The sequence below is a fragment of the Stegostoma tigrinum genome, chromosome 27, assembly GCF_030684315.1.
Source record: "Stegostoma tigrinum isolate sSteTig4 chromosome 27, sSteTig4.hap1, whole genome shotgun sequence".
In the NCBI taxonomy this organism is placed as follows: domain Eukaryota; kingdom Metazoa; phylum Chordata; class Chondrichthyes; order Orectolobiformes; family Stegostomatidae; genus Stegostoma; species Stegostoma tigrinum.
In genome coordinates, this window is record NC_081380.1 from 16,234,025 (window position 1) to 16,259,348 (window position 25,324).

The following is a 25,324-nucleotide window of genomic DNA, read 5'->3' on the forward strand; positions in this document are numbered from 1 at the left end:
GTGCATCTTGTGGAGCATCTACTATACATTTACTGAGCATAGGTTGTGGAGGGAGAGGCTGTTTGTGGACGCAGTGCCACTCAAGTGGACTGCTTTGTCTTGTACTGTCAGTTGTAAATAGTTAAATATTGTTTTGCAAAGGAGGGGAATGTTGTATGTGTACATTGCCTTTGAGAATTCCATTTGCTGTGTGCATGTAATGTTGTTATCCCTCCTGGCTGTCAGACCTCTTTGGGTTTGCAAGCTGTCTTCACAAAAATAAGTGTTTTTTTTGTAATCAGAGAACAATGTGTGAAGCTGGATGAACATAGCAAGCCAAGCAGCATCTCAGGAGCACAAAAGCTGATGTTTCAGGCCTAGACCCTTCATCAGCTTTTGAGCTCCTGAGATGCGGCTTGGCCTGCTGTGTTCATCCAGCTTCACACTTTGTTTTTTTTTGTAATATCTGTTCATAACTTGTAATGAGGCTTAATTTATCAAAATAAGTTAATCAATCTCTGATGAGCAAATGATTATTTTGTCATTTTCATTAACATAACACTGTCCACCAATTAAAAGTGATGCAAGTGGAAACAGGAAGAATTGTATTGCAAACAGTTCTGTATGTATATCAATGATCTACTGATAAAAAAATTATCGAATTCAATATTGTACTGTATAAGAATGCTTCAAATTTTGAGTAAAAATTATGCTATTATGTTAATTGTAAAATTGGGTCTTGACATAAATTGGGGAATTCTATAAATTAGTAGATATGTATCTGTGAATATGTTAATGTTTAATATGTTTGTATCAAATTCCTCCATCACCACTTAAATGGATACATTAATCAATTGGAAATAAATAAGTTAATTACTGAAAATAGCAAAACAAGTAAAACAAAGTAGTAACAAGAAAAGTGTATTATACATTGTATTATATAAGCTACAGCCATTTCTGATCTAATATTGCACAGACTGCAGAATTTTCACTGATTAAACGCACCTGAAAATAGTTGTAGTTAGGATAAGAAGAAGTGTTTGTGTTAGGACAACCTGTCATTGGATCCAGATGGGAGTTAGGAGGACAGCATTGCAAGACAGCTAGAAAAAGAAAATCCAGATCAGTAAAATGCTCTAAAAATGTCGTGACAGTTTTCATAAGAGTATAATTCAACAAGTGAAGCTTTAAAAAGTTAAATAAAGGTTATTTTCATAGATCATAATAAAAAATTGTGGACACGTAAGTAATTTGTGAAACAATTTAAGAGACATTGATAGAAACATTGCATTAACATGCTGATATTTACATGCTCGTATTGGGGATTACAGGAGAATGCCATGATAATACCCAAAGAATTTGGCCATTTCTGCAAAGAATTAGAGATTCTGGTAGAATACGTCACTAAGAAGTTGTAACATGTATATATTTGAACATAATAACCCATCCAATGTGCAAGAAAACTAAATATTTAATGAATTTATCATCTACTCAAAATGTTTCCTTTCACCCATTCTTGGATGTGGTTGCTGATCTAAAATTGCTCTTGAGAAGGTGGTGGCAAGCTACTATCTTAGACTAATGTAATCGATGTGCCGAGGATAGTCTAGCAACACTGTTATGCAAGGGTTGTACAGAGCTTTGAGTCTGCAAGGATGAAGCATTGACAGCATACTTCCAAATAAGGACTGCAATTAACACAAAGGGGAAGGTGTAGTTGCTGGTATTCACATGTGGTTGCTGTTCATGTTCTTCTAAGTTACTTTAGGATTTTGGGAGGTAGTACTGTGAAGTTTTGGTGAGTTGCTGCAGTGTTTCTTATAGATGAAGATATACACATTGTAAGTTAATGATGAATGAATGAATGAATGAATAAATAAATGCTTAAGACAACATATGGAACATCAATTAAGTAGTTTACTTGTCCTGGTTGGTTGAGTTTTTTGAAACTGATTGAAGATACACTTCATCCAGGCTTTATACTTTGTAGATAGTAGAAAGACACCAGTGAGTCAAGAGATTTATCACTCATCATCAAATGCCAATTATCTGAACTGGTATTTCAGTCACAGATTCTAAGTAACTGATCAAATAAATTTCATATCAGTGTGATCCCAAGAATGTAATAGTGAGAGAATTATATTATAATTATGCCATGGAATATCAGTTAGATTCTCATTTCTCAAGAAGGGTCACTGGACTCAAATTGTTAACTCTGCTTTCTCTCCACACAAGCTGCTAGATCTGCTGAGTTTCTCCAGCATTTTTTTGGTTTTGCCTAAAATCTTCAGTATCAACAATTTGATATTTTATTTTTGTGGTTGGACTCTCACTTGTTTAAGATGGTTTTTAACTAGCACTTCTGTATCACAGATGTCATATATCACATATTTAGTCAAGCCTAATTGTTGTTCCAGGATTTGTAGCAAACAAACAATGACTGCTTCACTATCTAAGAAGTTGCAAATTGAACATTCTTCACTGATGATTGCACATTCTCACCTTTGAGCTTATGATAGAAAAAAAGCTCTTGATGAAGGATTTGAAAATAATTGGGCCTCAGAAACTACCTTCAGAGACTCTCGGGTTTGAGAAAACTGATCACCAATAAAGTCAAGCATCTTCCTCTGCGCTAAATATGATTTAAGCATTAGATAAATATCCTCGATTCCTATTTGCTTCAGTTTTCCCAGGCTTCAGAAGATTTTTTCTGAAGAAGGGTTCCGACCTGAAACATCAGCTTTCCTGCTCCTCTGATGCTGCCTGGCCTGCTGTGTTCTTCCAGCTCCACACTGTGTTATCTCAGACCCCAGTGTTGGCAGTTCTTACTATCACTGTCAGATTTGCTGTGTTTTTACAGCACTTCCTGTTCTTATTCAAATTTTACACTTTGTGAGGAACCCATCATTATTTTAGTTTTATTGGAACAGTTTAATACAGATGCAGTTAGGTCTGGAGCACAAGTCTTTAGCTGTACTGCTGGGCTATTCTTGGGGTCCAGAGACTTTCTCGAATTAATTGCTTTCAGCTGTTCCTTGAATCACGGAGAGTGAATCAAATTGGCTGAACAACCTCATCTGTGACAAGACTAAAATACTGCTGTTGCAGGCAATCTGAAAGTAAAACAAAGGGCTGGAGAAACTCAGCAAGCCTGGCAGCTTTTGGTCAGTGAGAAACTGAGTTATTATTTTCGGGCCAATGTGACTCTTTGGAACTGTAAAGCAGTGCAAAAGTGTGGCTTTTCTCCTGTTGAGAAAGATGGAAAGTAGCGGTGGAACATGGAAAGGTCAGTGAAATGTTCAAGATGAGGGAAAGAAAGGCCGATAGGCTGGGGCTTTGTTCACTGGAGCACAGGGGGTTGAAGGATGACCTTAAAGAGGTGAATAAAATCATGGTTTAGATAGGGTTAATGGTAGGTGTCTTTGCCCTAGGATGGGGGATTTCAAGACTTAGGGGGCATATTTTTAAGGCAAGAGGAGAGAGATTTAAAAAAGACATGAGGAGCAAATTTTTACACAATGGGTGGTTCGCATGTGGAATGAACTTCCTGAGGAAGTGGTGGAAGCAGGCACAGTTACAAAGTTCAAAAAATACTTAGATAAATACATGAATAGGCAAGGTTTGGAGCGATATGGGCCAGGAGCAGGCAGGTGAGATTATTTTGGTTTGGGATTATGTTCAGCATGGACTGGTTAGACTGAAGGGACTGTTCTGTGCTGTATGACTCTATGACTGTAGAATTCTGAGGTACAGAGGAATTTTATTGTTCTAATGCATGATCGCAGAGGTATTCAAGTAAAACATACAGTAAAAAAGGCTAAAAGGGTGCTGTCCTTTATTCATGGGAATTAACTTAAAAGTTTGGGGGCAGTTCAGAGGAGGTTTACTAGATTGATATCTGGAATATGCAGATTGATTATGCGGCCAGGTTGGACAGACTGGGTTTGCTTCTACTGGTGTTTAGAAGTGCAAGGGGTGACTTGATTGATGTTTGCAAGATTTTAAATGGCTTTGATAATCTTGACATTGAAATGATGTTTTCCTTAGTGGGTCAGGCCCCTTAGTAATAACTATTTTAAAAACAGGGTCACTGATTTAGCATAAGGATGAGAATATTTTTCTCTGAGGGTTATGTAATCTTGAAACACTGCCTCAAAAGGCAATGAATTAAGGGTCACTGAGTATTTTAAGACAGTGGTGATAGATTCTTGACGAGCAGGGGAATCAAGGATTTTGATGGACGACTGAAGTGTGGAATTTGAAACAAAAACAGATCAACAGTAATTTTATTCTATGGCTGCGGAGACTTAAGGGCCAAATAGTCTACTTCTACTTTTATTTCAAGCATCAATAAACATCTATTTCTAAGTGATACACATTAAGGCAAGTAGCCCCTATAAGGTCAAGCGCTACATTGCTTCGGCTTTGCATTTTTCAAATTCAACTATTTTGTGAAGTGAACAGCAATTTCTTTGCAGTTTGATGCCCTCAGCCCTAAATCTGAAATTGATTGGTGCGTGTTACCTTGTTCTCGTATTCCTCCAGTTCTGCCTTGAAGCACTGATGGATGTTATTGCAAAGAGGAGAGTTATGCTCTTACTTCTTTCTACAAGAAAACATCTTCCCAGACACACCAACGAGGCACAGAAGGATGCTGTCTGTAATTGGGGAATTATTCGTGGAAACATAGAAAATAGCAGCAAGAATAGGCCATTTGCCTCTTTTTAGCCTGTTTTACTATTCAATACAGCCATAGCTGATCATTCAATTCAGTACCCTGTTCCTGTTTACTCATGCATATCCTTTGACCACTTTGGCTCTAAAGACTATACCTAATCTCTCTTGAAAACATTCATGTTTTGCCCTCAATTCCTTACTGTTGCAGAGAATTTCACAGGCTCATCATTATCTGGGTGAAGAAACTTCTCCTAACCTCAGTCCTAAATGGAATACCCTTTATCCTTAAACTGTGACGTCTGGTTCTGGAGTCCCTGATCATTGAGAACATCTTTCCTGCATTTACCCTATCTAATCCTGTTAGAATTTTGTAGGTTCTATGAGACTCCCCCCTCATTCTCCTAAAATCCAGTGAATATAGTTCTAACTGATCGAGTCCTCCCATTCAGAAGATATGGGTTCAGTATATGTCAATAAGTCATTAAAGGTTGCAGGACAGGTAGAGATAATGGGAACTGCAGATGCTGGGGAATCCGAGATTACAAAGTGTGGAGCTGGATGAACACAGCAGGCCAAGCAGTATCTTAGGAGCAGGTAGAGAGCTGTTTTTCAAGGAAATATGCTGTAGCTTCATTTATAGGAGCTTAGAATACAAAGTCAGGGAAGGTATGATGAACTTATATAGGACATTGGTTTGACCCTAGTTGGGGTATTGTGTACAGTTGTAGATATCACACTAAAAGAAGGATGTGAATTGGAGAATGGATTTGAGATTTGTGAGAATAAGTCCACAGATGAGACCCTTGAATTATGAGGAAAAATTGGAAAAGTTGGGACTTTTTTCTGGGTGTTGAGACAGCCAAGATGAGATTCTATACACATTTTCAACATGATGAGGGGTCTGGACAGAATAAACTGTTCCTGCTCACAAAAGGATCAAGAAGTTGAAAACACAAGTTGAAAAGATTGAATGTCCATATTCACTTGAGCATTATTAAGTGAAATGACCTATTGCATCACTGAATCATCAGCAGTGGTCACATGTAGAGCATAATTGAGCAGGGGCATCACGTCATGCAGGGGCATCACGTCATGCAGCATTGTCTAAGGGAGGAGAGCCTTCTGATAAATCTTTCACTCTTGATCCTGTTAGAGAAGGGTGTTCATAATTAACAAGAAATTAATTAAGCTGCTGAAAGTGTTCCACAACTTTCTACACTGACCCTATGACAAAGACGTTCCAGACAGATGGCAACAGTGTAATTGCATAAGCAATTGTAAAATAGGCGGTCATCAAAAACAAAGGTTGACAGGTGAGATGATACTGACTGGCTTTGACATCGAGGCCACATTTGACTAAATGTGGCATCAAGAAACCCTGGAAGACTGGAGCCAATGGTATGGGGGAAGCCCTCCACTGATTGGATTCATACGTGGCAAATAGGAAGACAATTATGGCTGTTGGAGGTCTATCATCTCAACTCTAGGCCATCTCTGCAGGAGTTCTCAGGGTAATGTCCTGTGCCCACCATCTTCAGTTGCTTTGTCAATTACCATCCCTCAAACATAAGGTCAGAAGTGGGCATGTTCACTGATGAATGCACAATGATCATCACTATTTGCAACTTACAAATACTGAAGCAGTCCACGTCCAAATTCATCAAGACCTGGACAATAACCAGGCTTGGGCTGAAAACATTCGTGTCACATAAATGCCAGGTAATGACCATCTCCAGTAAGAGACAATCTAACTATGGTACATTGATATTTGTAACTAATGAGTGATGGCACAGCCATGACCGTACTGTCCTCCATCAACATTCTTGGGGTTATCATTGACCAAAAACTGAACTGGAATAGCCATATAAATAATGTCTATAAAAGCAGGTCACAGATTAAGAAAACTGCGGCAAACAACTTACCTTCTGGCTCCGTAAAGCCATCTATAAAGCACAAGTGACGAGTGTCATCGAATGCTTCTATTTGCTTGGATGAATGCAGCTCCACGAAGCTTGACACCATCCAGAACAAAGCGATCTACTTGATTGACAGCACATTCACAAGCATCCAAGCTCCACTTCACCAACACTAAGTAGCAGCGGTATGTACCATCTAAAAGATGCACTGCAGAAATACCAAAGCTCCTTAAGCAGCACCTTCCAAATCCACAACTGCTATCATATAGTAGTACAAGGGTAGCAGGCACATTGGAACACCACCTGTAAGTTCTCCTCCCAAGCCACTCACCATCATCCTGACTTGGAAATATAATGCTATCCCTTCACAGTTGTTGGGAAAAAAAATCCTGGAATTCCCTCTCTAATCACATTGTGGATCTCTGTACAGCACATGGACTCAAGAAGGCAGATCACAATTACTCTTTCAAGGGCAATTAGGAATGGGAATAAATGCTGCCTCAGCCAATGTATGAAGTGTATTAAAAATTAAAAGTAGGTGAAGGGCATGGAAATCACTCCTGTACAATGTATGCTATGGCTATATAACAGCTATATTCTATCGAGTTGACTGGGCCAAATCCTTATGACCATCTCCAGTGTTTCCCACTGCAGTGGCTCCAGAGCAGTTGAACCAGCTCAATCACTGCCAGCCTCTTTACTGGGCAGAGACATCACTGAGGCTGCATCATCTCTTTACACCATCCACCAGCAGAGGCATACTTACCTCAGCGAGGCCTTAGTCAAATGTAGAACAGGAGTGCCCCGTGTGAAGCACAAATTATGACCATGAGAAAAAGCGAGAAATGGATTCAGCTGTGGGCATTACCCTTGAGAAAACAGGGTTGAAATAACACTCCTTCACTTGGTGAAAATGCTGGATTTGGCAGTCACACTTTATGAGTGTAGGCACGAAAGGCATCAAAGACTTCCCATTTCAAAGGTATTACGGAGTCAGGGGCAGACAATGGAAGAATCCATGCAGCACAAATGCTAATTTGTGTCATGGTTTGTGCACGTGAGCTCCTCCACTGACAGAGTGGCAAACCTTTTGGAGAATCAAATCAAGCTCCGGTCTAAATGGCTGCAGGAGCATCAAGCTGAAATGCATTGTTATGCCTCATGAGGGCAGTGTATTGGAAATCAAGCCCCATGATTCCCTGAGTCATCACAAATTTTAAGGAAGTAAAGATTTTCAAATTTAATGGTCTTGTAGACCCAGAGTGATAGAAATCACTGACAAGGTTTCTGTACTTAATAACAATTATTTATTACAATTTATTACAAGTAATTAGGTTCTATTAAAAGCATACAGTTATGAATCACTGACATATAAGTCTACTAATTAAAACTTTAATCCCCATATAAATTCCCCTTACACAGAAAAACACAGACAGAGATTAAAAAAAAAATGAGTGTTATGATTGGAAGAAAGTCTGGAAGAAGTTCAGTGGTTCCTGAAATAATTCCTATGACTCTTGTGCTAGTCAGAACACTGCTTCTTGGTTATCCTTGTCTAGGTACTTCCACTGGTTGTAACAGGCACAGAGTGACTGGTTCACTAGTAAAAGATGACTGACTTAATGACTGAAAATCTCAGTTTACAGAAATTGCTGAAGGAAAGATAAACTAGTATTCTTCAAGCTTATGTTCTTTTTCATTGCAAGAACAGGGAAAGCTCCTGAGCTGGTAGAGATCCTGAAGATCTCTACATCTTGTTCAGCTACCTAACTACCAATCACATAGTAGAAAGCTTTGACATTGATTATCAGTCACTAGTGCTCAGATCAGCTAATTGTACCAACCAAAAGTTCATCTGTACACAAATCCTGCAATCTGATCATTGAAACCAGTCTGAATAAGCGGCTGCACAAATGGTGCTTACAATAAATGCCAGATTTCTTATTTTCATGCAGTAACCCTCCAAACATTCATCCTTTTTAAAACAGTTCTTTTCTTATTCCAATCACAACTAGAAATACAGGTAAATTAAAAATATAGGCTCATCACACATAAAGAACACCTTTAAGAGGAGTAAGGCAGTTGAAGTGGAAGATTTGTGTCCTTGGTCATTCCTACTCAGCAGCCATACAAACTACAAGGCTGTTTCAGAGGAAACCCCACAATGGAAGCAAAGACAAGGAGCTAGCAGCCTCTGCTTCAACATTAACTACAGGGTATGGGGAAACCTGGATAACATCATTAAATGCACTTTATGGATCACTTGGTAATATTTGTGGAGTTTGTTCATTGTCTTTTCCTTTATTAATGCTATAACTGAATGAAGTCAAATGGACCAAAGAGTGAAAGGCCAGGGTTTGAGTTTCATTGGACGTCAAAGTCTATGTTGGGGCCAACTACTGGCAGTGATGCCCCAGGTTTCATTCAAACTGGGTGGCAGTGGAATTATGATATGGATTGAATGGATAATTTCTGTCTATTAGAAAGTGAAGGACAGATTCATTGTCACAAGGGTCGGAGCTGCTCAGGTGAAATGTTGTAACACTTGCCAGCGTACTAGCTTGCAGATCACCTTGAATCCTGGGAGGGCTTCAATGGACCATCCTCAGTGGCTGAAGAACCTACTTCATCCTCCTACTCTTTTTCCTGTTGCTCCACCTATGAAAAAGAGTGGCACACCAGGTTCTCTTATTCTCCTCATTGGGTATCCCAACAAGTCTCCCAATAGTTACTTGCACAGCCAGGATATGAACCTGAGGATATACTGCAGCAGGGACTCTTGGAGGCTACAGGAACTATGACAGCTGTTAACTAAGGTGCAGGCTCGCAAGATACAGTGCCTTTTGAAACAGACAAGCTTGACATTCATTGAGTGGAACTCTTTCCTATTCAGGAAGCTGACTGTTGGGTTTGTTGGCACTTTGATGGCTCAGTGGTGCAATGCATTATCTCTTGGATCTAAAAAAGTCTGTCAACTGTGGCAAATGTTAATGCTCTCCATATCTGCGCTGGCCCATTTGGCTTAGGATGGATGTAGTCTCCATCATCTGAAATATGGTGTCATTGACCCACCCGACCAAATGACGAGTTGTCTGAATGCAAGATGTTATCCAGGTTCACAGCTGATCACTGAACAATTAGGATTCACAGAAGTTCAGCATCACAATGACCCTGAGATTGTAATCCTTGATTTGCAACACCAACTGTAAAACCTCAAGTCAATGCAGACTACAGCACAAATGTCAATGAGTAAATGTCTGGATAGATAGTCTCCTAGAGCACAAGCGCTCTATCATTTTGAAGCTGACTCTTGGGTGGCACACGCTATGTTGTGTGTAGCACCTTCTTCCCTTACTTCACTCCGTTTTTCCTGACCAGAATAAGGCATTTATTGATGTTTCTCCTTGCTACTTTCTCCAGTATCAAGAGGTCTGCTCCCATCTTAGCAGCCTAATCTGCTGCTCATTGGTGTAAAGCCAGCCTCCTCACATTGCTCTCAAGGGCCCAAGCACTCACTCTCAGAAATCCAAGCTTGTCAGCATCAGCATTGCCACCGTAAACATCTGAGTGTGGTCAATCACACTTCCAATAAAAAAACCTCCATTTAAAACCACCAAGCCTGGATATAATTGTTTCTGAAACTGGAATTGAATAAATAAATTGATACAAGTTGCTATTTCAAACACTCAATCGAAAATTTACATGAAGTTTAAGTAACAAAACAAATCTAAACATTTAAAGCAAAATCTGCCATTCAGTAATATCATGGGCTAATCTAATTGCAACCTCAAATCCACTAACACACCTCTCCCTTGCTGACCAAGAATATATCTACCTCTTCTTTTGTATTCACTCGTGGAACATGGACATCTCTGGTTAGCCAGCATTTATTTCCCATCTCTAGTTGTACTTGAGAAGGTGGTGGTGAGCCACCTTCTTTAACCACTACAGTTTATTTGGAGTAGGTAAAACCACAATGCCATTAGGGAGGGGACTGCAGGACTTTTACCCAGCAACAGTGAAGGTATAACTGTGTACTTTGTGGTGGTGAGTGGCTTGGAGGGGAACTTGCAGATGGTGAAGTTCCCATGTATCTGCTATCTTTGATTTTCTGATGGCAGTAGCTGTAGATTGGGAAGGTACTATCTGAGGATCTTTGACAAATTTCTGTAGTGCATCTTGTAGATAGTACATACTACTGCTGCTGCCGAGTGGGATGGTGGAGTAACTGAATGTATGTAGACATGTTGCCAATCAAGCAGGCTGCTTTTTCCCGGATGGTGACTGTTGTTGGGGCTTCACTCATTCAGGCAAGTGGGGAGTACTACATCACATTCTTCTCTTGAGCCTGTAGGTTGTGGACAGGTTTGGGAGTTAGGAGGTGAGTTACTTGCTGCAGCTACCCTGATATAATCTCTCTCTCTCTCCCACTCTCTGTTAGGCCATGTGCACAAATCTCTCTCCTATCGTTTCTAATTTTTACCCAAGCTGTTTCCATCTCTTTGTTTCTTTTAGCTTTCAATTTTATCCTTTTACTCTCACTATAAATTTGAATCATAACTCTTGGTTGTCTCTTAAGATTCGCAGTGTCTCTCCCTTTCTGTCATAGTATATTTATCATTCACCATAACAGTACTTTTCTCTTTTAGCCTTGACTCTACTATTGATTTACCACATTTTTCCAAATTTGATTCTTGGCCCCCACTACTTACTTTAAAATCCTCCTTACTTCTCAGAAATGTGGGTGGCAAAAATAACAGTCTCAGCAAAACAGGTGGATTCTGTTCCATCAGTACAAGTCTCAGTTTTGAACTGGAAACCACTTCAGCCTCACTTGTCTTTGGACAATGAAACATTCTCTCTGATTTGATTTGCTCTATGCCAAAAATTGGATCTGTCAGACAACATCCACCCTTTAGTACGTGCAGTCACCCGCATGACCACAGGTGTGTAAATCATGACCTATCACCATTCTTTCCCATTCCAGCAAAAACGGTGGGTTCCAGGCTCAGAAGTGGGATTTCCAGAATAACTGCTACAAAGCCATCTTAACTATAAGATGTAGACCAAAGTTTAGATCCAGAGTAGTAGTACATAGATTAAAAGACCTTAAAGAAAGCAGGCAAAGTTATGCACTGGGACTAATGTTTGGAAAGATAGAATGAAAAACAGTGAAGCTCAGCTTTTATAAAATATTAGTTATACCACATTTAGAGTACTGTGATTGATCTACTCTCCGTATTCTAACAAAAAGAGGTTTTAGCAGTGTTGAAGAAGGTGTGAAATAATGATTTGAACGATATCAAAACAAAGAAGTTATACCTGAGGGAGGATTGAACAGGCGGGTACTCTTTTCTCTAGAAAAGACTGATGAGTAACATTAAAAAAAACTTAAAGTTTATGAAAGGGTTTGTTGGTATAGATTTGGAGAAAATGTTCATACGTAGGTGGGATAGAACCAAAACCATAAATATATGACAGTCACTTAAAAGTCCAAAAGGGAATTCAGGGAAAAGCTCATTATTCAAAAAGTAGTTGGAAGTGGAACATCACAAGGATTAGTTGAAGTTAATAGCATTGATGCATTGAAAGGGAAACAAGTAAAATGACACAGGGAGAAAGCAACAGAAAGAGGTCAATGGCGTTAGCAGAAACGGTATTGGAGGAAATTCTTGTATAATGTTACAATTACATGGGCCTATTAAGTCAATTAGATTGTGTCTAGTTTGTAAACATGATGTAAACATAATTAGATAATAAAGTTGTGATTAAAGAACAAAGACAAATATTGTCTGCATGGGTTCTCCTACAGTTGTGTAACACTTTTGTATCAACTTCTTTTTCATTATAAATTCCTACATCCACAATTAATCATGTCATGTGATAATTCAATTCCACAGCCAATAGGGGTACTGCAATGCCTCAATTTTATGACTTTAACTCATGATCATTTCGTTTATAGGAAGTCTTTGCATAAAATTTAAATTTCAATCATGTAAAAAAAACTGAAGCAAAGCAGGTGATTAAAGGCCTAGGGTAACTGGCAACATCTGTTAGTGGTCCCACTACATGACAGGGTCTATGCAAGATATGTCCAGGATATAAACTTACTAGATATGGTGCATTGCCAAATATAGACTATGAATGATCAGAATGCACCACGTGTGCTCTGAAGTTCAAGCTGTAACAAGTAGGGAGCTGTGAACCAGAACTTAGAAGTACTTTTCTTATGGACTATCAGTGACAGGAGCTGGGGACTAATTGGCTATTCCTTCAGACTGCACAGCAACATAATCCTCAGCTATGTGAACTATGATCATTTTAAAGTAAAATAAAAAGCCCCTTTGGTCTTAGTACCAGATATTGTGGACAGGGCGGCATAGGAAGTGAGTCATCAATGGAAAAAGCAGGCAGTAGGAAGATAATTATCACACAGTGATAATCATGGATGACTTTAATCTACTTCTTAAAATTCATTCTAGAGATAGGTTAGGATAGTAATGATAGTGGGCCACCTTTTTTAACTGCTGCAGTACATTTGTAAAACCACAATGTCACAAGGGAAGGAGTTTCAGGATTTTGACCCACAACACTGAAGGAACAGCGATATACTTGCAAATAAGGTGTGAGTAGTTTGAAGGGGATCTTGCAGATAGTGATATTCCCATATATCAGCTGTCCTTGTCCTTCTAAATGTTAGTGGTTGTGGGTTGGCAAGGTGCTGTGAGGAGCTTTGGTGAATTTCTGTAGTACATCTTATGGATGGTATGCACCACTGCTTCTAATGGTTTATGATGTGGGTAGTGAATGTTTGTGGACGTGGTACCAATGAAACACGCTAATTTACCCTGGACTGTATTGAGCTTCTTGAGTGTGTTGGAACTGCAGACCAAGACTAGGAAAATTAATTGTATTGAGCAGTTTTGGGCCCTTTAGCTAAGGAACATACAGTGGTATTGGAGGCAGTCCAGATAAAGTTCACTTGGTTGATCCCAGGTATACAGGGATTTTGTTTCAAGAAAAGGTTGAGTAGTTGGGGTGTCTACCTAGCCAGCGACGCCCTCATCCCGTGAATGAATAAAGGTAATACTGTAACCTACTCAGAAAAATGTCATCTCATCATAGTGTCTCCATAACTCACTCAAAACTATAAAAAGATTATAACATTAATTAGCCCTTAGTAACTGCCTTTTGGGCCCTGAACAGGTTGCAGAACTTCAAGAAGTCTCCTCCATCAGTATCTGCTTTTTAAATATATATTAAATAGGGCAATAACCCCTTTAAGAAACTTACTATCAAAACAGTGCTTCTGTGAAACTGCATGAATGAAATGTGTAAGAACTGTCAAAACCAGCAATAGTAAATGAAATCTCATGACTCAGCTGAAGGAGATCCGTTTAATATCTTCTATATTTTTATTTAGTACATGCATAATTTCTCATTTATTTAGATAGTACAGGTCTAGTATTTTTAATAACATAACTAGCTTTAAAGGCAAAAGGGCTAACACCTCTTAATTATGCAAGCTCAGACCGGTCAGAGATTCTAATCTCATCAGGAGTAACAGCCAGCATTTAGCAAGTGCTTAAACCATCTTGTGCTTCCCCTGGACAGATTCCATGCAAACTTTTGTACAATAGATATAACTATGACACGATAATGCTAAAATTTAAATGTATGTAAAAACTGTGCATAAAAGTGCACTTTGGATTCCATCGCTGCCTCGAACAGTGCTATTGGCAGGTGCTCAATAAAGAGCCTATGGCGCCACACACCGATCTCATTCGTTATTGAACACGATCCCACAACTTGGTATATTCAGCAGGATCGCTGGGGACACTACCGAAACTGATCGGTCACTGACACTACTCCAAAGGTAAGTAACTTCCTCCTAGTCGTGATCTAGCCCATGAGTGCGATCCCAAATCTCCTGTGAGTTGGCCATTTCACAAATCTGCGAGCACTCTAAATCAGCTGAACTTGCACTGCCTATTACGTGAGTATTCGAGGGACTGAGTGACCCCAGTAAGCTGCCCATGATCTCCAAAGGTGGACTGGCCTCTGCTGAAAACCTTAATGATAATCTGTCAGAAATACAATATCCCCAAAGGACAGTGGACCCAGGACGACACAAAATGGGTCTGGGGAGAAAACTACCTCGCCGAAGGATAAGGACAGACCTAAATGGTCCCTTGCATTAATGGGACAAATTTGCCAAAGGAATTAAATCATGCCTTGCTCAGCCCAAGATCGTGAATTAAAACATCCCAAAGAGCAATTAAAAGCAGTGCATGAACAGCTGCAAAAGGAGAGATCAAAGTGAGAAATAGTTGAACAGAGAAATCAGGGGCTTGGGAAAGAAAATAAGAAATGGAAGGACGAGCTAAAAGTCCTGTCAGTTTCTTTCCCAGTTTCCAAGCTCATGTAGAATTTGCATCTGACTACACACAACATCCAGGAAGTGGTTCAGCAAAACCAAGTTATTGTCCTTGGGAAACGGAGGGACGAGAGTGATGGGTGCTCTAGCAGTGAAAGCAATTAGGACAGTATATCCCCAGCACTATTTTAACGACCCTTTAAAACCAAGAAGGTAAAAATAGAGGTGGCGGTAGGGCAAAGATTAAAGGGTGGCACTGAGGTGGATGTTTCAGTAAAACTGACCGAAAAACACATTGTGCATGGACCTGTGACCTCAGAAAACATAGACAAGAGGTCTAAAAAAATGCCTTACCCAAAGAAGGGGCCAAGGAAGACATGGGAAAGCTGAGACCAGTTAAGACAACTATCTCTGCTCCATCCCAGGGTACAGTTTCTGAGTGCCACTGCCACTAAAAGAGAAGGACAGTTTCTCCAAGAAGACCGAGTGGACAAAAGTCATGGCTTGCTGTCAAAAGCCCATACAGGAAGCCCCAGTATATGAGGAAAAGTTTAGGATGACCTGGAAAGAGTATGCAAGAGTCCAAAATGTGCAGGACGATAGGGATTTTGAAGATTGTGATTATGGCCCACTGAAGTCTGTTTTTGTGATGGACTTAAATCTGAGCTCACTAAGATGCTAAAGCTCACCAAATCAGACTGGGACCTGAGAGGGACTAATTATTATGAGCCAGTGGACCAAGTCCGCCAGCTCGACTGAGATACGGGCGCCAAGCTCTGAGCCCTATAGATAGGACAAATGGGGAAGACCCCCAGAAACCCTGGAAAGACCCAAGACAAATGCCCAGGAGAGTGACATGTCTCTGGGGAAGAAGACCACTGGGCCAGGGGTGCTGGCAAAGGGTGAAGTCACCCAATGAGCAACAGGGCAGAGGAGACCCTGAAAACTGCAAGTAAGATTGATCTCCTTGAACAGTTTAAACAGCCAACCACCCAACAGCAGCACAAGCTGCTGACAATGACACAAAACTGAGAATGCCTGCCCTGTGCTCCTCTACACTCCTGCTGGTTTTATGCCAGCAGAGTGGAGACAGACTGTACTTGACAATGAGGGCGGGCAATCTGGAAATTAAGTGCCTTTTGGACACAGGAGCAGAGTTGATGTGTCTACCCAGAAGTAGGACACCAAGCTACTGCTAGTTGGGGCAGTGAGAACAACTTACGGAGCAGGAGTTGACAGGATTAAAACTAAAAAGACCAAATCTTTACGCATTGCATTCAGCCTATATGAGTTAGTAAGCTTTGTACGGGTTGGACCTATAGTCCAGCCACTCTGTGGAATGACTATCCGCAGCCAATTAAATTTGTCTTTACGTTTCGATCATGGGCAGATAACATGATCCATCAGAACCCTACAAAGGGAAGAATTAAAAGACCATCCCATCTGGGTTAAAGAAAAGGACAACTGTGGGTTATTGCAAATGGAATGCATGACTTTTACAGGGACACCTTCACCTTGCACTAAACAATACCCCTTCAGCCAATGTCTATCGCAGAAATTCTTCCAATAATTCAGGGGTTAGAGGATAAAGGGATTTTGGCTAAAAAACCCACAGCACCTCTAACAGCCCAGTATGGCCTGTACAAAAGGCATGTGGGGAATGGAGATTAACTATAGATTACAGGAAAGCCAGCCAATGCATTGATCAAAAGGTCCCACTAGTAGCCGACCCCTCTACTATATTCAGTGCCTTAACACAGATCACAATTCTCAGTCGTAGATATGGCAACAGCTTCTGGTCATTACCCTTAGCACCTAAAGAATAGTCATGGTTTGCCTTTACCGTACAGCAACAACAGTACAGATGGACCAAACTCCCACAGGAATTCCACAGTCCAACTGTATACCAAATAGCCTTAGAAAACCACCTCTGTGAAATGCTGCCAACTGAGTCAAATATCATTCAGTATGTGGTAGATATACTGATAGTTTCAGAAATGGAGAAAGCAACATGAGATTGACCTTAAGACTCTCTTAAACCACCTGCAATGAGAAGATAATAAGGCCAGTGTTGAAAAGGCTTAGGTTGTCCAGAAAGATTTGTCTATCTGGGGCAGAAAACTTCCCATGGGGAAAGGAAAGAACTGAGGGCTTTTCTGGGTCTTAGTAACTTTAACCGCTGCCAGGTTGAGTTGTATTTTCAACTAGCCCAGTCCCTGAAAGTCATCCTGAAGAGAAACAGACTTGAAAGAGCAAACTGCGCTGACAAAGGAACAGGAAGAAGCCTTCCAGGAGCCAAAGGCAGCATTTTGTTTCGCACTGGCACTGGGGATCCCCAATAACAGAAAACCCTTTACATTATTTGTCCATGAGAAGGAGGGCTATATGACAGTGGTGCTGGCCCAAGAACACATGGACAAGTTGAGAACTGTTGGGTATTACTCAGAGAAATTGGACAATGTAGCTGTAGGAGGTGGGGGGGGGGGGTGCTGTTTTGAGAGCAAGGCAAGCTACATGCATGGTGGTAGAAGTTACAGTGAGCCTGGTGTTGGATCAGAGATTAATAGTTAAATGCCCAAATGCCATATATACTTTGCTCTTTATGAACACAGTATCCCTGGTAAATGCTGCCTTGTGGACCTTATGGACTGTAGCCCTAGAAGACCCTAATCTACAAATAGTTTGTGCGAGCCAGATCAATCCAACCACACAGTTACCAGTGCATACAAAAGAGGAAGGAGATGACCATGATTGTTCTGGAATCCTGCAGGAATTGGAGGACAATAACCAAACAATAAATGACGCTTTACAAAACCCAGACCTCATCCTTTACAAGAATGGAACCTTTTTCATGGAAAATAGTAGAAAAAAAGCCAAATGGGCTGTCATGACACTCTATACTGTCATGGCATTGGGAAGCCTAATCCCCTGGCTCGAGCATCAGCTTAGCAAGCAGAATTACAGGCTCTGACTGAAGCACTTTTGAAGTTGCCCAAGACTTTGGCCAACAATGGAAACAGCATGAATTCCTAACAGCTGCAGGTATTTTTAAAATGTATATTAAATCGGGCCACTACCCCTTTAAGAAACTTACTATCAAACTGCACTTCTGTGAAACTGCATGAATGAATGTGTAAGAACTGTCAGCAACAGCAAGTGAAATCTCATGACCCAGCTGTGGGAGATCAGTTTCATATCCTCCATATTTTTATTTAGTACTCGTATAATTTCTCACTTATTTAGATCATATAGATCTAGTAGTTTTACTAACATTACAACTCTAAAGACAAAAGGACTAACAACTCTTAATTATGCAAACTCAGACTGGACAGATACTCTACTCCCATCAAGACTTGCTAAAACCATCTCCTGCTTCCCCAGATAGATGTCATGTAAACTGGTGCATGTTAGATACACTATGTGACATGATAATGCTAAAATTTAAATGTATGTTAAAAACTGTGTATAAAAGTGGCTACCATAAAAGTATACTTTAGATTCTAACGCTGCCTCCAACTGTGCTACCGAGGATGTTCAATAAAGAGGCTATTTTTGTCACTCACTGATCTCGTTTGTTATTGAACACAATCCCACAGTTATGAATAAAGATATTAACAAGAATTGGCCTAAAGGGGATTCCATGGCAAAATCATTTATTTGAGGTGACATGGTGTTATTGAAACTGAACTCAACAGCACAAATTGCTAAACTCATGATGTAATGGACACATTAGGTGCTACATCTAAACTGTCATGATATAGTGACACACTACAGATGTCAATGGCTTTTTGAGTGATATGGTAGTCAACAAACTGGTAATATTGAATCAGCACATGAATATGATAATGCTCTCTTATATTCAGCTCGTGAAGGAACCTTTCATTGTTTATGTGGAAATCTAAGTTAAAACTCATTGCAACAGCTCACACAACCACTTGGTCAATTCATTTTATTCAGAGCCAGTTATATGTAGAATAGTACGTGAGGGGGCATCGCTTTTGTGTATCTTGGGCAGCCCACGAATGTGTGCACACAGTGAGCTGTAAAGACAAATCCTATCATATATCATAACCAGGCAGGTTACCACCCTTATCAACAAACATTTCCAAGCTTAAAGTGGTCGAATTAATCAGCACTCTCTTCTCATCCCATATGAAATTGTCTTTTTTTTCTAAGTCCATTTGTTGAGTTCTAGTTTTGTAATCCTTGTAGACTTCTAGTCTCCTTTTGGCAATGTTTAAATTCTGTACTTCTCAGCTTTTTCACAAAGTTTTCACATACAGCACCCAGATTACCTCTTAGACCTGTCTTTCAAAGTTGAAAACCCCAAGTCCATTCAATGTTTCTTCATAACCCAGAACTCTGACGTCTGGAATTTTGACTACTCCCTGCATTTCTTTCATTCCTTGAGCACTCCTTTGTTTCTTAATTACCAGAAAAGCAACTTCTGAAGAAGGGCCTTGGCCCGAAATGTCAACCTTCCTGTTCCTTTGATGCTGGCTGGCCTCCTGTGATCCTCTAGATCCACACTGCATTATCTTTAAAATGTGGAGGACATGAAACAGTTGAGCTCAATGCAAAGAAGAAATGAGTCAACTGAAACCCATTGAATGAATTTAGTTTAAAATGAGAGCGGATAGGTTTAAAAGGGACCTGAGGGGAAACATTTTCTGCAGAGGATGGTGCGTGTATGGAATGAGCTGCCAGAAGAGCTGGTGGAGACTGGTACAATTACACCATTTAACAGGCATTTGGATTGGTATATGAATAGAAAGGATTTAGAAGGATTTAGATGGGCCAAATGCTGGTAAATGGGATGAGATGAACCAAATTGTTTCAGTGTTAACTAACTTTATGACATGAACAACAAAGCAATGCCACAAATTAACTGCAGTTATGATTCATGATCAGGATGTCAAGAATGGAATTAATATTAAACTCCTGAACTGGTTATGAACTATGTGTCCATCACAATGTATAATCACATTATCTTTCAGTGGTAAAACATCAGTTGAACAGATAACCTAAACTGTGAAGTTGTGAAGTATTTGGGAGATTGAAGGACTGAGAAAAAGAGATACAAAAAGAGAGGAAATCCGGCAGGCTGTTAACAGAATCGATACATGAGGCCCAGCTGTGTTGGGTCACCATAATGAAGGACAACATCAAAGCATGGTCATGCTGTCAGATGATGAACAAGAACTTGTCATTTCCTGATCCGAGCTAGCAATTAACACCAGTAATGACCAGCCTTTAGAGTGAATTAAATTTCAGTCAAATCATACAAACACATCCAAATTAACAAACAAATTACAAGCAGAATAGGCCACTTTGTCTTTCCAGCCTCCAGCACCATTCAATAATGTCACAGCTGATCTGTTTTTTCCAAGTTGCCATCTACCCTTCAACAGCCTTTCAATGCCTTGTTTGTACTGAATTTTTCTATGACTATTGTAAAAATATTCTCAAACCCCACTACCATTGACTTCTGAGGAAGCATTTCAAAGACTCATAACCCTCACAGGTAAAAAAATTCTCATCATCTTAAATGAGTGACCTCTTTGTTTTGAAATGTGATGCCTCGTTGTGAATTCTACCACAAAAAGAAACATCCTTTCCACAACTACCTTGTCAACCTCACTCAGAAGTTTCAATCAAGTCACTGGTTACTATTTTAAACTCTAGGGGCTCTTGTGGTGCATGAATAGTCCCTAGTTCTGCTCCAAGCAAACTGGGTTCAAGTCCCACCTGTTCCAGAAGTGTGTGATAACATCTTCAAACAGGTTAATCAGAAGATATCCATCCTAAACTTCAGTGGTACAAACCTGGTTTGTCTAGCCTTTACCCAAAAGATAACCTGCTCATTCCAGGTATTAGTGTAGCAAAGCTCCAATGCATTTCCATTTTTCATTAAACAAGAGGTCAATACCATAAATAGTATTCCACATGTGGTCTCATCAATGTCCTGTAAAACTGAAGCATACACCCTGACTTTTCTGTTTAATTTCGATGGCAATAAGGTATGACAGTCTATTAGTTTGACAAAATACTTGCTGAACATGCATACTAACCTTTTAAATGCATGTGCTAGGATACCTAGATCCCTCTGCATCTGAGAGCTCTGCAACTTCTCACCATGATGCTATTTCTTTATTCTTCCAGCCAAAATAGACAATTACACATTTTTCCATATTATATTCTGTTAGCCAGATATTTCTTTAGTCTCTGAACTTCATCCCTTTGTAGCCTCTTTATGTCCTCTGCACAACCTACTTTCCAACCTTTCTTTGTGTCTTCAGCAAATTTAGCAACTTATTCCATCCATCCAAGTAAGTTGTTAGAAGGAGAAAAAAACAAAGAACTGTGGATGCAGGAAATCAGAAACAAAAACAAATTGTTACAAAGTCTTAGCATGTCAGGCAACATCTGTGGAGAGAAAGCAGAGTTAACGTTTTGAGCCTAGTTCTGAAAAAGAGTCACTGGACCCAGAAGCTTTGCCAGCAATTTTTAACTTGTTAGAAGTTCAGGCCCCAGCAATGATTTCTGTGGTATATCATTTGCTAATGTGGGCAATAACTAATAATTAGAAAATAGCCAACTTATGCCTACTCTCTGTTTTTTGTTAGCTAGCCAATCATCTAGCCAATCATGTCAATATGTAAAACCCTCCACCATTAATCAAATTTTACCTTTTGCTTGTCTGTGTACTGAATTGGGAAAATGGCTGTTTTACAACAAATGGCTGAGGAAGGAACTGCTGTACTTTCGTAAAGTAAGTTACTGAATTCCATTGTAAGTCAAGTTAACACTGTTGCTCTCAATGAGAGAGGGGAAGGGATAAATAGACAACACGGTATCTTGTGATGTGTACAGAGTCAATTTTGGGCAGCAACAAGTAGCTGTTTGATTTCTGAAATTCTAGACAGTTGTGGATGTCAAAGATCATCAGACTGTTTGATTAGCTCCAGCATAGCTGAACAGCTTGTAGGTGTGAATGGTATGCAGAGAAGCCTTTGGACTGCTGGAGAGGTACGTGCTGTCCTGCTTCTCCAATAAAATACATGAAGCTAAAGAAAACCAGATATTTTCTGCCATCAGTTACTGCAACCTGCTGCTTTTAGCCAATAAGTCAGAGGCTTTATAATGTGTGCCTCCAAAGAAGAAGTGTAAGAACCAATAGAAAAGATCAGAACTGAAGGATTTGGGAAACAATAGGTATATCCAATCAAATTGTGAACATTGGAGGCAAAGAATGATCTTCCCAATTTTTATTCCATCCAGCCATAACAAGGTATATTTAGGTCTGTATGAGTTTTAACTAGTAGAATTATATCCTGACAGTTCGTAGCTTAATATCTGTGGTTAGAATCTATTTATTCATAATAAGGAGTAGTTTGTGTTAAGAAAGAAACCTTGTTCATGTTTTCAATTAACCCAAGTCTATCAGACAGGTTTAGCAGGATACTTTAATAACATTTTAATGATTGCAGTGACTCTAGAGATAGCAGAGTTTCAGTTCTAGCATGCCACACCAATGAGACTCTAGCTACTTGCAGTGAGAAAACAATATTCTTCAGATCCAATTTGCTTCTTTTGCAAATACTTTAAATCGTGACCTGTCTTTCTCAATCCCTTCTTGAATAGAAGCAGTTTTTCTCTGTCTGCTCCATCTAGACCAGCCGCCATTTCAAAAATGTCTATCAAATCTCCTTTTAGCATTCTCTTCTTCAAAGAGAACAATCCCAACTTTTCCAATCTATCTCCATAACTGAAGCTTCTCAACCCTGGAACCATTGGAGAAGGTGCAGATGCATTTATAACAATGTGTTCAGATCCTTCCAGAAGTGTGTCACCCAGCACTGTTCACAATTTTCAATAAGACCTCCGATAATGCATTCTTTATTAAATGCTTTCTCCACCTGAGCAATCGCAATTAATGATTTATGAATATACATACATAGGTTGTTCTGCTCCTGTACACCCTCAACACTAGTCCCTTTATTTTGTACTTTATACTTACGAGCCATTTTATGTTCTTTCTATAAGATATTTCACCCAACTTCTCTGATTTGAACTTTATCTGTGACCTATCTGCAAACTCAATCAACCTTTGAGGTTTTCTGAAGTTCTACAATGTCCTCCTTGTAGGTTACAATGTTTCCAAACATTGTATCAGTTGTAAATATTTAAATGTTCAGCTATGCACCAAGGTCTAGGTCATTCATATCCATCAGAAATAACAATTACTGACCCCAGAGAATAGAAATTTTAATGCAGTCCTCCAAAAACAAAACATTAATCATTACTCCCTGTTTCCTACCACTCAGCTAACTTTCTGTCCATATTGTTACTATTTCTTACAGCAGCACGTCTATGAGCTCCAACTTTGGTCACAAGTCTGTTCTGCAGCATTGCATAAAAAAAACCTTTGGAAGTCCATGAGAAGATTGATTCTTGGAATGATGGTGTGACTTATCAAGAACAGCCAAATGGGTTAGGTCTTATTCATTACTGTAAGAATGTAGGGTGATTACACTGAAACATACAAGATTCTGAATGTGTTTGACAGGTTCTATGTTCAGATGATGCTTCCACTAGCAAGGGAATATCAAACAAGGGCCATAGTTACAGAGAAAAATAAATATCTGGAAGTCTTTACTCAAAGACTTGTGAAGACCAGATTACTGAAGGTATTTAAAGAAAAAATGGATAGAATTTGAACTAACATTGAATTGAGAGCTACGATTAACTGGCACAACACAGTAGTTGAGTCCTTGGGCAGAACAGCCAAGATCTTGTTGAATGGCTTGCTCCTCCTATTTTGTGTGCTCTTCACGAATCTACAACAACAGCAATACCATCATTAACCCCTTTGTTACTTCCTCAAAAAACTCTAGCAATCATTGAACACAATTTTCCCTTAAGGAGTCTATAATGGTTGCCCTTAAGTAACTCACATGTGGACATATGCCTAATTCTATTCCAAATGATTATCTTCAGAAGATTTTTTCTCCAGAAAAATTAAACAGACTGGTATATAATTGCTAGCTTATCTTTACAACATTTTGTTTCAACAGGACATATGGTGGGATTCCCCAGCCCTTGAGATGTGTGAACAATGCCAAGAAATTTGGGAGAAATTTATGTAAATCCCCTTTGTGGTCTCTAGTTGCGTCAACACTTTCCTTAACTACCCTTTTCCTAATACTGTGCCTGCAGTAGGCCTTGGGATTCCCTTTTATATTATCTTCCAGTGTATACTTTTTTTCTGCTTCTCTTATTTGCTTTCTCACCTCCCATCTGTACCTCCTCTATTCAGCCTGGTTTTCAACTATATTTTGTACCTGATACTTACCACTAACTTTTTATTCTTTATATTAATTTCTATCTCTATTTCAGAGAACGATATCTTGAAAATGCCTAAATCGTCTCTTATTTCAGGCTGCAGACTGTTCAAGTATTGTTTTTCCTCTTACCTTTGGCTCTACTTTATCCAGTTCAGATCTGTTCTTGCACCATATATGTCAACTCTCCCTCAGATAATTATTGTTACTCTGGATTGTCAATTGTTCTATTTCACCACCATCCTAAATCTGAAGTACATTGATCACTTCTTAAACTTTCTCCCACTGACACGTGATCTACTTATCCCAGCTCATTCTGAAGAACGAGGTCTACAGTGCCTTTCTCGTTGGGCAAGCCAAATGTTTCTGTAGAAAATTCTACTTAACGGAAACTAGGAATACATGCCTTTGACACTACTACTTTCTCCCAACCCCAACGAGAATTAAGGTTCCTCCAGTACAATTACTTCACAATGTTTGTAGTTCTCTATAATTTCCTTGAAGATTTGTTCATCTACATCTTTCCCTCTAGTTAGTCTATGCTGAGCAATTGTAATTGATTTATTTCTCCCCACATACTACAGGATGACAATTGTCGGTCCAAGCTGCCTGCCAAACCTGTAAGCTTACTTTTGGACTATTTACAACACAGGGGATTCTATAGTTTTAACAAAGATTTGTAGCTCAGGTTGTGGTTGAGATTGTTGACTTGCTCACTGAACTGGCTTGTTTTCATTTAGATTTTTGTCACCATGCCAGTGACATCATCAGCGAGGCCTCCAATGAAACAATGTTGTTTGACTCTGCTTGGAATTTATTCCGCCTGGTGTGTTACGTTGAGTAGAGATACAGATCTGGATACAGATCAAAGCCAGAAATGACACTACTCACCAGATGGTGTAAATTCCAAGTGGAGCAGAACAACATCACTTCATTGGAGGCCTCACTCATGATGTCACCTAGCATGATGACAAAACGTCTGAATGAAAACAAGTCAGCTTGGTGAGCAAGTCAACAACCTCACAGGGGAT

The 25,324-nt window shown here is 39.6% G+C and overlaps 1 protein-coding gene across 1 annotated transcript in view; it reads right to left on the bottom strand.

Annotated features, from left to right (window-relative positions):
• hsf5 (heat shock transcription factor family member 5) overlaps positions 1-25,324 on the bottom strand; it is a 109,493-nt gene that overhangs the window by 71,827 nt on the left and 12,342 nt on the right. The window contains exon 3 of the mRNA XM_059655326.1: positions 985-1,082. Within this exon, the coding sequence (XP_059511309.1) occupies positions 985-1,082 (98 nt within the window). The remainder of the gene's footprint in view (positions 1-984; positions 1,083-25,324) is intronic.